The 17,525-nt window shown below is 47.2% G+C and overlaps 1 protein-coding gene across 1 annotated transcript; it reads left to right on the top strand.

The window, feature by feature from the left end:
* The first annotated feature begins 4,166 nt into the window (after nucleotides 1-4,166).
* Nucleotides 4,167-17,249, top strand: POFUT3 (protein O-fucosyltransferase 3). Its single transcript, XM_075020433.1, has 5 exons — nucleotides 4,167-4,320; nucleotides 6,407-6,610; nucleotides 9,215-9,500; nucleotides 14,415-15,250; nucleotides 17,002-17,249. The coding sequence occupies exons 2-5, from the start codon at nucleotides 6,530-6,532 to the stop codon at nucleotides 17,224-17,226; spliced, it is 1,428 nt and encodes a 475-aa protein (XP_074876534.1). The 5' UTR covers nucleotides 4,167-4,320; nucleotides 6,407-6,529; the 3' UTR covers nucleotides 17,227-17,249.
* Nucleotides 17,250-17,525: the final 276 nt, after the last annotated feature.

Here is a 17,525-nt window from a genome sequence, read left to right as displayed (position 1 = left end):
GGAGAGCGGCCGGAGCAGAGCGGCCGTGTGCCTCGAGGCCGAGTGGCTTGCTACTGCGTGGCTCGCTACCGCCTCCCCTGGCGCGGAGGGCAGGGTGGCGCGGCGGGGTTGGGAGGCGGCCTGCCCCCCCCGGCGCCTGGCCGGGACGCGGCGGCCGGCGGCGGGGCAGGACGGCTGTCCTCCGACCCCGGAGCCGCCACCGGTACCGGCATCACCCTGAGGAGCTTTAATCCACGGGTCTGCTAATTAACCCTCAGAAACGTAGCGGGGGAGGCGGCAGGAGGTTGGGCCGGGCTCGGGCCCCGGCCTGGGGTACTTCTCCAGTTCGCTCTTCCCCTTCCAGCCTGTGCTGAGGAAAACCTGTGGAGCCAGCCGGGTCCGTTAGCGTTGTGGCCTGACGGGTTGTCACGTCCCTGCCCGTGCATTGCAGGCTAGCGCTGACCGGTTATTTGGGTGGCTGCTATCTACTCTGCTGTGCTTTATGCTTGGGTTTTCACTTCTATAAACTCTGAGACACGAGAAGTGAAGGGAGGCATTTTTCATGCTAGCGGTAGCGTATTTCCTGTGAGAACCCACCTGAACACCAACATTGGAGTTTGCAGGTGCAAGGCCGTGAGACCAACAGCACCAGACTGATGCTATGGGAACACATGGGAGAACAGAGGCTCTGGGAAATACAGCAGGTGAGGTGGAAAGTTACAACGCTGCAAATAGCAGGTCCCTGGCATTACTGAATCTTGGGTGTGACAGGCACAGTGAGCTGTGTTCCTCCCCTATGGAAACTCACAGAATGGTGCCGATTTAGAGTCGAACTTCCTGACAGGGCAAAGCTGAGGAATCTGGTCTCTCTAAAAGGTGGAATCAGAGGAGGTTTTGAAACAGCCAGTTGTAACCAGTTGGTGAAATCAGGGAAAGCAGGAGATCCTCTGAAGTGGTATTGGGTCAGAAGGACAAAGTAGCTGAGTTGAAGATAGTCATTAGGAAAAGCAGCTGACCCAGTGTTACAGGTTCATAGTCTGGGGCATGCTGAGCTGCTTTAGAGAGGGGAGGGCTAAAGACAGGCAGAGCATATGTGTAGTAAGGGCAGTGCATACATCTCCATTTGTGCTGTATATTCAGGGAGGTGGGAAATCATTCCATGTGTGGTGGAAAGGGTTAAAGTCTTTAATTCTGGGGTGCTCAAGTTGAAAGGGTGTAGGTGTGTCACATGTTTTACAGTGATTTTAGGGAAAGAAGAATGGTGCCAGAGCAACTGTGAGGGAGTATAAATGCACGGCTGCAAATTGAAACACAAGATCCAGGACAAGGAAGAATCGGGCTTGCAGGTGGTTATTCTGTCACTGAGCAACTTTGTCTCCTTTGGGAAGTCACTTAGCCTCTGTGCTTTCCTTGCCTCTGCCTTTTTTCTGTCCTGTTTTAATGCACTTGGGGACTTTGTTTGTTTTTGCTAGGATGTTTGTACAGTGACTGTTTGGAGTGCCTAGTTTGGTTGGTGCCCCTGGGTATTACAGTAATGTAGACTATAGTAATATCATAGTGGAGGGGAAAAAAGAGAGCAATCTACTGAAAGGTTGCTTTGGATTATAGGACTATGAATAGAACAGAAGGGAAATGGAGAAAGACGTACCTAAAGACAGAGAGAATATCCAGCAGTACCTAAGTGAAAGAAAAAAGTTATAAAATGCAGAACATTCTAAAAAAAAGCAGAGAAAGAACCGAGACAAGCCTACAAAGAAACAAGGTATATTATAAACAGATCAGAGGAAATGTGGACATATGAATGAGAGAAACCTCAAAGGCAGGAAATCCTGTTCTGTAAGAGAGCAGAAAGGGAAGTTGCTGTTCCTGACCTGCAGAGGGAAAGGTTGCACTGCGAGTTGGTTAGATACCAACAGCTCTCCATGGGCAGAGGGCACTTGAGACACAGATCTTCAAGAAATCTGGTTTATTAGCTCTGCTCTTTGAGGAACAGTTTGGGTTTTGGTCACACTTCCTCCAGAACTAACACGTAATGACTTGCCATTGCTGTTTCTTATGGTGGTATCATCTTTACCAGCTATTTAAGACGGATTACAGACAGGCCAGATCCTGCAATAGGAGCTTACTTCCTCAGAATGGCATGGCAGGACAAGAAAAGTGAGCTTCTCTGATGCCAGCCAGTGGATGGAGCTGGTCCAAGAATATCTTGCTGATGGCATGGGGCGGACAGCAGATGGGGTAGCTATCCCACTGCCCTCAGGACTAGCTTCTGCATTTTCAGCCTGAACGTGTGGGTTGTTGGGGTCTGGGGACTGCTTCTAAAGGCTTGAGGGCCAGTAACTGAGAAAACCAAGCCTGTTGCAGGAAGCTTAAGCATGTTACAAACAAGTTGTGTCCTCATGAGAGCAACTTGGGAGTCTGCCAACTAAGGAAGCTTGAAAGTCATGAGTATAACTGAATTTTAAAATGATGGGCCAGACCAAAACCCAGTGAGATCACAGCAAATCCTTCCATAAACTGTACAGGCTTCTGATCTGTCTACAACCGCTCAGTTTAATTTACTGAACTACACACTTGTTGTGGCATGCTGTCTTCAGTCCTCTCAGCCTTGAGGCACTCTGAAAGCCTTAGTTGGAACTGCAAAAGTAGGACTCTGCCTTAGTGTGGATCTGCTTTATAAAATAATACTTGGAGGTTCTTGCTGCATGCCTCCTGGCTCAGATTCGGTGGAGATAGTTCATGTTACAGGTCTAATATCTGTAATCGCGCTTCACGGAGAATATTAAAATGCCACCTGAAGCTTCTACTTAAAAATATGGCTCTGGCAGCTAGGACCTTTGGGAAGAAGCAACAATAGAATGAGAGCTGCGATGAAGCTCTAAACAAAGAGTGGAAGATAAATAAATGTGTTGTGTCCCAGCACTGCAGTGTCAGTTACCAGTTTTTGTCTTAGGAGGAGCCTGGTAGCTCAGAGAGAAATCAAGAGCTCCATGGTGCAGTATGCGCAGCAAGAGGTGGGCACTGCTCCAAATGCGTGGCAGGCAAGCATAGCTACGGAGGAAAGGGGGCAGAGCCAGTGTGGCGAGGGTCTCTTGAACTGCTGCAGAGGGCTAGGTTCAGGTTGTCTGCTGGGTACCCCTGTGAGCCTCTCAGGAAGGCCAGAGATATGACCCATGCCGGTAGACTAAGGAGATGAGCTGTGTGCGTAACATTTGTGCAATTTGTATCATGCGTGCATTTCAATTGAGGCACATCAGGTGTTCCCTCTGCCTCCTCTGGGTTCTTCCTCCCTCTGCTCCCCCAGGTAATCGTCTCCTTGCACCTCCCCTGCCTGCCATGTCTGGGCTAGAAGCAGCAGAGACTGTGCTCTCCAGCGTTTGTGTATAAATACAAGTACATATGAAGAAGTGTGCAGGCGTGGGGTATCTGTGTGTCAATACAAATGCGTACGTACGACGTAGATGTGTTAAGAATACAAACATGGATGGTTCACCTGTCTGTATCGGGTGGACAAATACAGCAGAAACAGTCTTTCAGAGCATCCTTCACTACAAATGCCAAAGACTGCCTGAAGAGGGGCCCAGCCCCGGGCAACCCCGAGCTGAGGGACAGGGCTCTCTCCTAACAGCTCGGCGCGGCCCTGCGGGGACGCCTCGACAAGGCGGGGGGGGGGGGGAGGAGGGGCAAGGGACGCTCCTCCGCCGGCACGGCCGCCGCACCCCAGCGCGGCCGGAGGAGGGGTGCCTGTGCGTGTCCGTCCCCGCCCCGGGAGGGCCGCAGCTGCCTTTTCCGGCGCTCCGGGGCTTCTGAGCGGCCATGATGCATTTCTGTTCCGGGCTGCCCTCTGGCTTGATACAGTGAATCTCGGTCCTCGCCAAGACAGCGCCGGCACAGTTGTTAAAGAATAAAACGGCTAAAAGCGCGATTACGCCAACAGCTACAGGAATCGGCGACGCATTTATTTTGGGGGGAGGGTGAGGTCTGGCAGTGCGGGACTTGAGGGAAGAGCAGTCGGGCCGCGGGGAAGCGATGGCGCTCTCCGGCCGCTTAGCCCTCTGCATTACCTCCTCAGAGCCTGGGGGACCCCGAAAAGAGCCGACTCCCCCCCCGCCCCCCCCGGCGGCTGGCAGCGCGGTGGGCGGAGGGAGCGCGGACCCGCGCCGCCCCACCGCGCGCCCCGGCGCAGCCCTCGCCCAGCACCCGCCCCCCGCCTCCCTCCCCGCACCAAGTGGGTGCACAAACTAAAAGTAAACAAGAAACCGAACAAACACACCCCCCCAACCCCTCTCAAGCCCAACCAGAGGGGGACGGCGGCGGTGAGGCGGGAGCGACTTTCTCGGGGTGAGTACAGCGGCGGGCGCCCGACCGGAGGATGCCCCGGCGGGGAGCAGGGCCGAAGCTGCAGCCTCCCGCCGCGGCTGTGGGACTGGCTGAGCCTCGGGAAGGGAAGTAGCGGTGTTGGGGGGGGGGGGGGGGGCGGCGCAGCCCCGGCGGGGATGCTGAGCCCGGAGAAATGGAGCGAGGCAGGGCTGGAGGGAGAGGCGGCAGGGAGAGCGGGTAGGAAGTCTGGAAGGATTTGCGGGGAGCTGCTGCTCCCGCGGGACAGCCGGAGTGGTGGTTTACCCTCCTTCCCTCAACTCCTTCGCTCGGCCTGACGGAGGTGGGAGACAGCTGCGAGGTCATCTTTGCCAGCGGAGTTGGGACAGGACAGAGCCTTGTGTGGCCCACGGCAAGCGCGGACTGCACCGCATCGCTAGGTAAAAGTACTGAGTGCAGGGCGCTGCACGTGCAAGAATGAAGCCCCGACCCAGCGCAATACCCTGGGGCAACAGGTACAGCACACCCATGGAGTGGGCAGTTCCCCCTCTAGAAGAATATCTAAAAATGGGAGGATTACAACTCTTTTACCGGGCAGTGGGTAGGGGGACATTCAGTGGGTCGTCGGAGTCTTACTTTTTGCCATGCACAGGGTAAGACGTGGTGTTAAAGATACTGATCTGCTCCAGGATGTGCCTTGAGTAGCTTTTCACTGACACAGTTGTGGGCAGAATTCAGCCTCTTCCCCTCCTGATGCCCCATTTTGGCTATAATGCAGGAGGCACAGAAGATGCAGAGGCTTTATAAAAGATCCTACCTCATTTGAGAAGTGCTCAGCTGGCAGGCGTGCACTTCTGTGCCCACACGAAACCTTCAAAAGCAGCTGTCCCATGCAGAGCAGAACTCACACAGCATGGTTCTGTTTAAGATTTTACTAAAGAGGCTTTTCTTCAGAGGTCAGTGGGAAGGGATGAACTCATATTGCAGTGGAAGCAGAAATAGGATCATTTTTTTATCTCTAGCTGCCAATGCCACAGAGGTAGTACTACAGCAGGCAGTACTTTTGGGACCCATCCCTCTTTGTCAGGTTTTTGGAACTTTGTGAATGGGATTAGGATGGGGGGAAGGCTGGCAGGTGCATGCATATGGAGACAATGCAATCACATACACCTTCTTTTCATGGAAAACCAGCCTAAATGACATGAGGCACATCTCTGAAAGAGATAGCAATTAAAGTAGCAATTTATTAAACATTTTTGTGTGTGTTTCTGCTTTCTGAGCTTTCAGAACACCCAGATTTTCAAACTTTACTCCTCTGTATTGAGAGATAAACTCTTACTGTTCTCCCATCCTCTTTCTTTTTTTTTTTTTGTAGGATGAAGCTGGAATTTGCACCTACTCCTGTTGTCAGGAGTTGGGATTTTCACACAGTGAAATCCAGCATACAGCAAAACAGTAGGGCTCTGTGAAGGCTAAGAAAATCATTGGGGAAGGGAGAGAGTTATTTGAGAAGAGGCAGACCAGCGCAGTTGTAGATTACAGGGGAAGGGGAACTTGTTAAATTTAAATGTTTTTAGGTGTGGAGAGCATTTGTGTGTATGCTGTATGTTTACTTTCTCTATGCATTGGGCTAGATACACTGATGAACAGAAGTCGCAGAAGACTGCCATGTAGTAAGTCCCAAGGCCAGATAGTTGTGTGCCTCTTCCAGGAGCATTTTCAGGGCTTGCCCAGGGAAGGAAAGTCTTTCATTCCTCACCTGTTTGTGAGTCTGCTGAAAAGGAGCAGTTGCCGTCTGAAACTGAGGAAAATGGCTGGCATTCCCACACAGGACCGAGCCAGGCCCATCAGTGTCTCTCTATGCTGACTGCAAGGATAAGAGGATGTGTGACCCTGCTTTGAGAGGATGCCCAAGTCCAGGGTGACCAGAAGGAGAGTAGATGCCTGGGACTGTGCATGAGAGTGCTGTTTTGTGCAGGCTGCTTTCTGGATACCTGGCTCAAAATGTGGCTCTGGCACCTACAGAAAGCTACAAGTAGACATCAAGCTAACCACTGAGCTGAAGGAGCATTTTTTATTGATTTTTTATTGATACTGTACCCTTTTTCAGCAACGGTTACCATGAAGAGTAAGGATGGAGTGGGAAAGCCCTGCAGCAAAGGCTGAAGACTTCAGACAAGCCGGCCTTCCTGACACTTAGCTCTAACTGCTCTGGCAGGCCTGGCAGTGCAGCATGATTAGGATGAGGAGGAAGAAACTGTGGGCATCTTGCTTCTGCTTTGCAGCTGCCTTTTTCTTCGTGCTTACACTTCAGGTACAGGGGCAGATGGGGGTGTATGCATGAGATTGCTCTTGCTCTCAAAGTATGACACAGTTCTTTCAGATGAGAGAGAGCATTGTAGGCAACAGAAGTTTTCTGTACAAGTGTGTGCTTTAAGAGGCATGTTTAAATAAACTCTGTCAGCAGCATTGGCCTGGTGGTAATAGCTGACTCCAGAAGTGACATAGCACAGAAAACACCTTTCTCGCATAGCTCCTTGGCTTCTGGAGGAGTTTCTCAGGAGTGGTGTACCATATCATGCCATGTTGTGTTGCCTCCATCCAGTATTGCCTCCTCTGTTCATGTGTTTGAACTCATTAGGCAGGGAGGCAAGACCCATTTCATATTAATGTGGCAGACAGACCAGGGAAATCTGAGCACATGAGTAAGTGGTAATGGAAATCCGTCCATCAGTCCTGACTCAATGGCCATTCTTAGTGTTGGAAAGTCCAGTAGCTGGTCAGTGAAAAAATGCATAAGAGAAAAATCAAGATGGAGGCATATTAATTTGTGGCTGCTGCAGGTTACCCTAGATTTTTGTTAGAAGAGAACAACTTTTAGACAAATTAAATCAGCCTTGTCTGGCAGTCATGGGACTGTAGGAGACTTCAGTCATGAGAAGGCCGGGATCTGCCCCAGAGATGTCTTTCCACTTGGGCTGCGCTCTGAACTGAGGCTCTGGTTCAGACAGGTACCTCAGTTAACTTCAGTGAAGCCAGCAGGAGGACCTCTGAAGGTCTCCCAGGCCAGCTGCCTACTCCAAATTGGAGCCATTTCTTGGAGGGCAAGTCACTGACACTTAATGGTCACTTTCAGTTGTGTTCCTCTCAACAAGGCATCCAAAGGTGATATGGCTCCCCTAGCACAGGAGTAACACTAGCAAGTCTTTAGGACCTTTATTGGGAGGGTTTGAGACTCCGCTGTACCTCCACAGCTAAGCAGATTTGGAGCTGGTTAGAGCTTTCCTCTGCCTGGGTAGGTCTGGTAGGTCTTTCACTTCTCTGCATGCAGATGGGACTTTTCTCCTCTACCTAGCCATGAAGTTGTAGTTACATTGTCTTTAAGACCTGGGATTTTTATCTGGGAGTGTTCACTGGACAGTGACACTTGGTGCCCTGGTGCTGGGACTGCTGTAGCACATGAGCTGTTGATATAGTTGTGGCTTATCAATCCCCAGGAGTTCAGAGAGAGATACTAGAAATTCTACACAAATATAGAGGTTCCTTAAATTCTGCCAGGGCAAAATTTGGAAGCAAAGAAGGAGCATGTTCCTGGAGAAACCTGGACATCAAATAGTTACAGACTTACTTCAATTATATTGCTGCAGTTATATCATTTCAAACTATTAGATGTATGAATCTTTTCCTCAGCTAGTAACTTGTCCACTTGCCAATGTGGGAGTGTTCTTGTATTTTTCTGTACAGGTGCACTTTGCACAGCCTCCTGTGTGGGCTCTCCCAGTATCCTACATTGCACAGAGCCTATTTAGTCTAGCTACTATCAGTGTGTTTGCTACACAGTAAGAGCAAATGACACAGCAAACAGCCAAATGAATGCATGCAGCAAAACTATCAGGGAAGATAAATGTTTCCAAACAACTTAATATAAACAACACTCCTGCTTTCCAGTATCCTCTTTCAGAGCCATCCGACAAGCAAAAGTGCTGTGACCAAAGCTGTCTGGTGGGTTTGCGTTCCTGCATCATTCTTGCAGCTGTTCCTGGGGTGCCATTATGCACTGCATGTGAAGGTGTATGCACAAAAGCCATTTGCACGGTAGCAGGAAGGTCTTTGCCCCTAAGCTCACAGCAGGAGCTATGTGTCCTGTGGCAATACATGCTGGCACCATTTGTGTTACTTTGCTCAGCAGACTTCTCTGCCCCATGACACTTTTATGTCAGGTACTACCTGTAGAAAAGAGCAGTGGCTTCCTGGGCACCAGAAATCCCCCAGATTTTCTGGGGACGTCTGTCTCATGGCAGATGGTGAGCAGTGTAAGAGGCTTATCCTATGGGTGGAGAGTTTTTAAGGTTCCTCATAGGGCTTCAGATCTGTAAATGATGGTTTATACTGATAGGTTTTTCACTTCTCTGCATACAGATGAGATTTTTCTCCTCTACCTAACCATGAAGTTGTAGCTACATTGTCTTTTAAGACTTGTCTGCACCTGGTTTATTCAGTCAGTGATTTAAAAATTAAGAGGAGTGAGTATACAGATGGCCACACAGAGACATGAAAACTTCATGGTTTATTTACAGCTAATTTCCAGAAGAAAGCTCGCTACTGAATGGCTGTTCTCTGTTTTCTGCTTTTTCCAAGGAGAAAGTGGAAGCTGTGTTGTTAAGTCATGTGTGATGTGGCCATATCTCAGCACAGAAATTTATTTTCTCCCTTCTTCTTACAAATCCAAATTAAAGTTTTTGCTGTTCTAACATAAGATCACCTGGATGGTGGCTGCAGTCAGTGAAATGCATCCACTTTGACTGACAGAAACTTCACATGCAGACTTAGTGCTTGATGCTTAAACTCTGATTTGTCAACTGGGTGTCCTGGCTAATGACAGTGATGCGGTGTGATTTTTGTGTTTATTTCCCTGAAGGTTATCACTGAACTGGGCAATTCAGAGAATAAGGTGGCAGTAATCTCCAGTTTACACAGTGGCCCATTAAAGCCTGTGGAGATACACGCTTTTCAGTTTGAGAAGCAGGAATTTCCCAGCAGCTTCAAGACAGAGTCTGATGTAAATCACTATCCCATCCTGCTCTGGTGGTCCCCCCTGACTGGAGAGACAGGGAGACTGGGTCAGTGTGGAGAGGATGTTTGCTTCTTTACTATCAACAAGGCCTACCAGCACAATCAGATGACGAGAGCATTTCTGTTCTATGGTAAGGATCTGTTTCTTTTTAAAGGAGTAACTTTCCCTCTTGCCCAGTTATTTTCCTTTAGAGATTAAATATTCTAGGTGGCAATCACCGAGAGCAGGAAAATTACACAGCTCATTGTGCTAAACTTTGCCTGGTGGTCAATACCATCAGTAGGGATCCAGAGACGTACGTTCCCTGTAAAAGGACTCTGAAAAGTGACGGTTCACATCTGTGGGATGACTGTTGCCTTGTCTCATGCTGCTTTCCAATCACATGTGCTCCCTGTTTATGGGAGGAAAGATAAATTTCCTGTAGTTGCCAAGTCATGAAAAGACAGTCTGAGATCGAGCCAGCTTTTTCCAGTCTTCCAGCTTGTCACCCCTAGCAGAGGTTCTGCAAGGCCTTTGTTGCACTTGGGCATGTCTTTTGTCTTAAAATAATGCCCTTGCTGGTAACTGTGCAACTCCCCTGGCTCATGTGCTGAGAGATTGCTAGCAGACTATAAATGGAAAGTAGTGAAAGAAATCTATTGATTCTGCACAGGGAGCAGCAGCTAGTGCAACTTTCTGAGCTGCTCTGGCTCAGCCGCCTCAGAAACTTCCCACTACGTGTACTGTACAGTGAGTCTACAAAACACAAAAGAGCATCTTTTAAAAGTAGGCCTTATTTTGTTAATTTTGTTCTTTTTCCCCATATGGTTGCTTTTCAGAGAAAAAGTGAGTTTTAGGTGGAAAAATAAAGCCAAATGCTTTTTTGTGACTGGCAGGTTCAGCTCCTTTGTCCGGAAACAAAACAAAATAAGAGAGTCCTGAATCTCTTTCACTCAGTCAGGATACAGGTGAACTGGAAATATAAGAAGGAAGGACCTTTAGCTTGGTTCTTACCAGTGAACCAAAAACTTCTTATCACTAGTCTTTTCAGAACTCCAAGTAGGTCAGCTTTGTCAGTTGATAATAATGTGGTCAAGTATGAAAGCAAAGGAATGAGAAGCTGACCCAATAAAAGACAAGTAAAGCTGTGTTTGCATCACATGAAAGCTGTAAAGTCTGGTGGTTTTGGTCTCTGGTAGTAACTCTGTTTCAACATTAGGACTATTGTTCATTTTCAGCAGGCTTGTGGACATGCTTTACTTACTTATTTTAAAAGGACTATTTACACTGGACAAAACACTCTCCTTGTAGCTTTTTAATTTTTCTAGTGATGCTGGCTATGAACTGTGTAAAGAAAATGTCAAAATATGCAAAAATATTACTTATTTTTAAACCACAATAAATGATCTCACAATGCTAAAACCTCCAGAGACAAAGGTCATAGGTGGTATTGAAGGTGAAAAAAAATGCTGCATCAATACAGAAAAGCTACACCCCCCCCCCCCCGCCCCCTGCCCCAACCACCTTGATGCACTGACCTGTGGGCCTGCAAAAAGGCAGATTTTGATGTTCCAGAATTACCCTCTAAACAGCCTGCTGATTGAAGACTCGAACATCTGCATTTCCATGCTAAGGTTGGATCAGGGTACAGTTTCACTTTCCAAAGAAACTGCATTAATTTCCCCCTACTATTTGGTCAGTGAGCTAGTCAAGAGAAGAATGATCCAAAGCTTAGGAAAAAATATTATGCAAAAATGTGGGGTACAGATGTTTTTGAGCAGAACTGCTTTGTTAGGAACACCTTCGCAGCTTGTCCTGATTTACTGTCCTGGCCTGGGAGCCCCCTAGGTGTAGGTGATGACTTTGTCAAGTGCCACCATCTCCTGTTTGGAAGTGAGATGTGGCATCCACTTGCTGGATTTTGTCTCTGCTTTTGGGAGGGATTCTCAGCTCCACTTTTTCACTGTCACGTACTTCACAGAGTTTTGCATGTAGTGAGTGCAATGCAACTGAGTCAGCATGAGCTGGATCTGGTGCCGTGCTGTCAGAACCTCAGGGGTGTTGTTCCTAAGGGAGGAGGATGTCCAGCTTTTCTGCACTGGAGCATTCAGTCCTTGGAGTATGAATCCTGAATGAAAGATGTCTCCTTAGATGCAGAACTTCTGACAGCATTTGTCTTTCCCTTCTGCACTTTGCCACATATATAAGATTTCCTAATTTGTAGTTTGGAAGTTGAAATTGCTTGTAATTGTAGTCTTGTGCTTTCTTTATCCCCTCATAAGTGCCTTTATTTCCTTCATCTCATGCAGTAGGGAACATGCTGATGTTATCTTCCCTTTAATCCTTATGAGCCTTTTGTCTTCTTGTTGGACTGATATTGATTGAGCATTGCATTAGAATTAGTCATTCTGATGTGCTCTGATCTATAAAGCATTTTTCTTTTAAGTTTCTCTTTGCCTAATTTTCTCCTTGTTTAGTAAGTTTTGCATGTTGCATTTTTGTCTCTCTCTGTATTGGCTTTGTGTGGCAAGGTTTTGGTAGCGGGGGGTGGGTTACAGGGATGGCTTCTGTGAGAAGCTGCTGGAAGCTTCCCCTGTGTCCGACAGAGCCAATACCAGCCGGCTCTAAGATGGACCTGCCACCGGCAAAGGCTGAGCCCATCAGCGATAGTAGTAGCGCCTCTGTGATAACATATTTAAGAAGGAAAAAAAATTGCTGGGACACAGAAACGGCAGACGGAGAGAGAGTGAGAACATGTAAGAGAAACAACTCTGCAGACAGCAAGGTGAGTGAAGAAGGAGGGGGAGGAGATGCTCCAGGCACCAGAGCAGAGATTCCCCTGCAGCCCGTGGTGAAGACCCTGGTGAGGCAGGCTGTCCCCCTGCAGCCCATGGAGGTCCAGGGTGGAGCAGATATCCACCTGCAGCCTGTGGAGAACCCCATACCGGAGCAGGCAGATGCCCAAAGGAGGCTGTGACCCTGTGGGAATCCCGTGCTGGAGCAGGCTCCTGGCAGGACCTGCGGATCTGTACTGTGGAGAGAGGACCCCATGGAGCAGGTTTTCTGGCAGGACTTGTGACCCCGTGGGGGACCCATGCTGGAGCAGTGTGCTCCTGAAGGACTGAATGCCATGGAAGGGACCCATGCTGGAGCAGTTTGTGAAGAACTGCAGCCCATGGGAAGGACCCATGTTGGAGAATTTTGTGGAGGACTGTGTCCTGTGGGAGGGAGCCCGTGCTGGAGCAGGGGAAGAGTGTGATGAGTCCTGCCCCTGAGGAGGATGAAGCGGCAGAAATAACGTGTGATGAACTGGCCATAAACCCCATTCCCTGTCCCCCTGTGCCACTGAGGGGGATAGGTAGAGAATCCGGCAGTGAAGTTGTGCCCAGGAGGAAGGGAGGGGTGGAAGGAAGGTGTTTTGAGATACGGTTTTATTTCTCATTACCCTACTCTGGTTGATTGGTAATAAGTTGAGTTAATTTTCCCCAAGTTGAGTCTGTTTTGCCTGTGATGGTAATTGGTGAGTGATTTCTCCTGTCCTTATCTCGACCCATGAGCCCTTTGTTATATTTTGTCTCCTCTGTCCAGCTGAGGATGGGGGAGTGATAGAATGGCTTTGGTGGGCACCTGGCGTTCAGCCAGGGTCAACCCACCACACTCTCTCATCCCTTTCCTTGTCTCATTCTTTTCTGCATTTTTCTTACCTCTTCCCTGCAATACTACCTTAAAGAGGGAGCGAGCACCCTTACAAGGGGTACAGCTGAAGTCCTGTGATTTCAATCCACAGCATTTTTGTTATTGTCTGTATGCACTGCTGCTTCTCTTCTGGGGATCACTTAGAACAAAGTGTTTTCAAAACCAGATAGGCCTTATAAGCTTCCCTGTGAGAATTTGATTCACTTCCAGTTTTCCTCACCTTCTTGGATCACTATAACGTGTCAAAACCAGAGGCAGCAAATAGCATTTTTCAGAGTGGCACAGCCCTTCGTCCTTTTAGTGTTGAGGGCTTGGGACTACCCTTCAGTCGAAAACAGTCAAACTCCCTCGCTTGACAATACCAGTTAAAAGTTTTGTATGTTCAGTGCTTGTACTTAAGGAAAAAACAGATACAAGTAAAAGTGAAAAACAGTTACAAGACAGTGAGGAAGTATCTTGACAGAGATTCATCAGCTTTGCATTTGATCTGCAATAAGGCTAGTTGTATAAGTGTAATACAGTAGTACTGAAGGGAGAGCAAGTGTCAGATTCATGAGCTGATATTTTGAATTCAGTTTTGCACAGATCAGACTTTGAGAAAAGGCTTCTAGGTTTGTCCTAAAGCTTCCACCACAGCTTTCCAAAGTTGTTATGGAGGCTCTGTGTCCTTGTGGGGAGGCACAAGCAGCTGCAGTGGTCTGTTTTTAGACTTGAGACATTGTTCTTCTTCTACTATTGGCATTTGTTTGAGGAGCCATCTTCTGCCAGAAGCTGCTTCTTTATGTATCTGGGAGGCAGCTGTGATAACATTATCTCTTAATTCTCTCTTTGATAAACTAAATAGATTGGCTTCCAGAGTCTCTATAGTACATTGTCTTTCCAAGGCTTGAAGTCATTCTTGTAATTTTTCTCCTTAACCCTGTCCAATATTTTAGCATCCTTTTTGTTATTTTGGTACTAGAACAAAATTGAGCCCTGCAGTAACCATTTTGCTCACATCATAGATCTGATGAACATCATCTGTTCCCCTATTTACAGAACTTTATTAGTCTGATTTCAGTGCATTAAAATATAAAATTCCTAGTGAGCCTTGAAATGAGAGGCCTTTAAACTAATATGACCTGAAAGGAAACCATTTCTAATATTAACTACTGATCCCCATTCTCTAGATTATTCTGTTGCCAAGTTCAGTTTTATCTGTCATAAGACTCCTCTGTCTTTGCATGAATTGCTCTCTTTGCAGTATTGCCTTACAATGTCAGAAATGTGGTGGTTGTAGGGCTGATATTAAATTAAAACTAGACTTCTGTGTCATTGTACTTAGTGTTGCATGACAGGGGCAGACTAAACACTGTTTGCTTTTGTCTAGGTACTGACTTCAGTATAGACAGCCTACCTCTCCCTCGTAGAGACTATCATGACTGGGCCCTATTCCATGAAGAGTCACCAAAAAACAACTACAAACTCTTCCATGAACCGACCATCACCTTATTCAACCACACTGCAACCTTTAGCCGCCATTCTCACCTACCGCTGACCACTCAGTACCTTGAGGATGTAGAGGTCCTGAAGTCATTGAGGTACATGATCCCACTGCAGATGAAGAACAACCTGAGGAAGAGGCTTGCACCACTTGTATATGTGCAGTCTGACTGCAACCCTCCTTCTGATCGGGACAGCTATGTGCGTGAGCTGATGTGCCACATTGAAGTAGACTCTTACGGGGAATGTCTGCATAACAGAGACCTTCCTCAGCATCTCAGAAATCCAACTGCTATGGATGATGGGAACTTCTATAAAATACTGGCACAGTACAAGTTCATTCTTGCTTTTGAAAATGCTATCTGTGAAGATTACATCACTGAAAAACTCTGGCGGCCACTGAAGTTGGGAGTGGTGCCAGTGTACTTTGGGTCTCCCAGCATTGTAGACTGGCTTCCTAGTAACAAGAGTGCAATCCTGGTATCCAGTTTTTCACACCCTCGGGAACTGGCCCGCTATATCAAAATGCTGGATACAAACGATCAAGAATATGAGTCCTACCTACGATGGAAACTGAAAGGGGACATTTCCAACCCAAGACTGCTTACAGCGATGAAGGAACGGAAGTGGGGAGTGCAAGATATCACCCAGGACAACTACATTGACACCTTTGAGTGCATGGTGTGTAACAGAGTGTGGGAAAACATCAGAAGGAAAGAAAAGGTACATGTGACTTTGTCCTTACGTCTCAGAGAGGTTTTAAAATGGCAGTGGGCTCAGATTTGTCCCAGGAAGTTTGGTTACCAGATTTCTGGCCAGCCTACAACCACTGGTATTGCAATGCCATTGCAATGTGCATCCTCACATCAAAAGGTGTTGGCAGAAGGTGTGGGTGCACGGCCAGAGCATGTGTCCCTCATACTGCAGCAGTGCTTGGGCTCATACACATTGACCGTTGAGCTGGTGGCCATTTCAGCAGAAGGCAGCTTGAATTGTTCAGGGAGGAGGTTTTTATCAGGTTACAGAGAGTAGCCTAACTTGCTGACTTGCTTTAGATAACCTGAACATTTGGAAACAGGTTGCCCAGAGAGGCTGTGGGATCTCTGTCCTTGGAGGTGTTTTAAGACTCAGTGCTGCCCTGGGCAATTAGATATGATTAGACATGTTTGGAAGAGGGAACTGGACTAGATGATCACTGCAGATCCCTCCTGACTTAAATACTCTATGACTGTCTGCATCTGCATATGTGTGGGTACATTCAAACCTGTAGTGACAACATGCCATTGTCTGTGGCCACATTTGGTGACTAAACATTGGAACATCGATATTTAAGCCAGGTTGTGCATTTGTGAGAGGAATTGGACCTTTTCCTCCTGGACTAATCCTCCTGAAATTATGCTGATAGAGACCGGCTAGAAATGGCTGTCTTATCAGGAAGCCCAGCACTGAGGGTCCAGCAGTCTTGCAAGGGTGCCAGCCATGACACCAGCAGGCCAGTTCAAAGGCACCATGAGCTGTTCAGTCTCCTGAGGCTGCTAGCTGTGGTGGATTTGGCTGGTATAAACAGAGCTTTACCTGGAATTAGACTGAAGCTAAAAACTCTCACCACATATATTTCTGAGTTGGTGGATACTCATTTTAATTGCCACATTCTTTTAAGGTTTCCAGGTTTACGTACCAAGAGTCAGTAGCCATTTTTTAAACTCTCCATGAACTCAGTGGAGAAAAAAACTCAAAAAACTTTTCATGTCCAGTAATGGAACTGATCAATGACTCTAGTATCCTACAGCTGTCCGATATTCATTAGGCTGTATTTTAGCTGGTCACAGTCTGAGCAGTACACTATGTGGTCAGCCAGTAAAAGGGAGATGAAGAAAGCATTTGACGTTACTAAGGTGAGCTGAAGTGATGGGGAATGCAGACTGGTAAGCATTACATTTAAGCAGGCTTTCCTGTTTGAGTCTGGTGCAAATGTGGACAGATGTCCTCTCTTTGAGTTAGAAATACAACCGTGGAAAGGTATAGAATAGGTTAGATACAGATATTCCTTCCCCATGCTTTTGTGGCTCTCTAGTCAAGAAAATTATGAAGACCAGTTTGCTCTCCTGGTCAGATTCATGGCTTGTTTTTTCTCCTTAAAAAAATCTCATTATGTGTGTGTATATTTAAGATGAAAACAGAATATAATGATGAAAATAGAATTCCTTGCCTTAGAATTTCAATTTGGGTGGGCTGGTGCTGCTCATTTGCAGCCAGACCTGATCTGAGACTCAGGCTGTTGTCAGCATGACTGGCCTTGTCCTGGACACTATGGGGAGAGCTGACCCTCTGACATCCACAAGGACATGGCTAGAGCCTGTAGTGGGAAGGAAAATGTCACTGACATGGTTTGATGGTTTACTAATGGCATAGCACCTTTCTTCTCTGTCTGCCAGGGTCCCTGAATAACCCCTTTTATTTCTCTCCATTGCTAGGGACGGCTGCCTCAGAGATGGAAGGCTCAGGTTAACCATCTGAGCTGCCCCAAACCAGAGGCGTTCTGGTTCTCATCTTCAAACCCTGGCTGGACTTCTCTCCAAGACATGTGGATACCAAGCTTTGAGCAATCCAAGAAAGAAGCCTGGGCGCTGAGGCACCTGGTGGAAAGGAACAGGAATTTTACAGCTCAAGAATTTTGGATGCTTGTATTCAAGGAATAAACACAATGACTTGTAAATCAGAGTGAGCAATTTGTAGGAGTCTGTGGAATTTTCTTTTGTGGATGACCTTATCCTATGTGGGATTGGTAGCCATAGGAAGTAAACCTGTAAGACTGAATTTAGTATGTTCAGTGCTGAAGGGGTACTAAGGAGTGCTAAACAATAGAATCATCCTGCCAGGTGATATGTATACATATATATTTATATTTACATTTATATTTAGATTTAGATTTATAATGATTTATATTTATATTAGTTGCCATTAGTTCAGATGTTTGAGCATTAAGACACAAGTCGTC

Source organism: Buteo buteo, chromosome Z (genome assembly GCF_964188355.1).
Source record: "Buteo buteo chromosome Z, bButBut1.hap1.1, whole genome shotgun sequence".
Lineage (NCBI taxonomy): Eukaryota > Metazoa > Chordata > Aves > Accipitriformes > Accipitridae > Buteo > Buteo buteo.
This window is presented reverse-complemented; position numbering and strand designations above follow the sequence as displayed.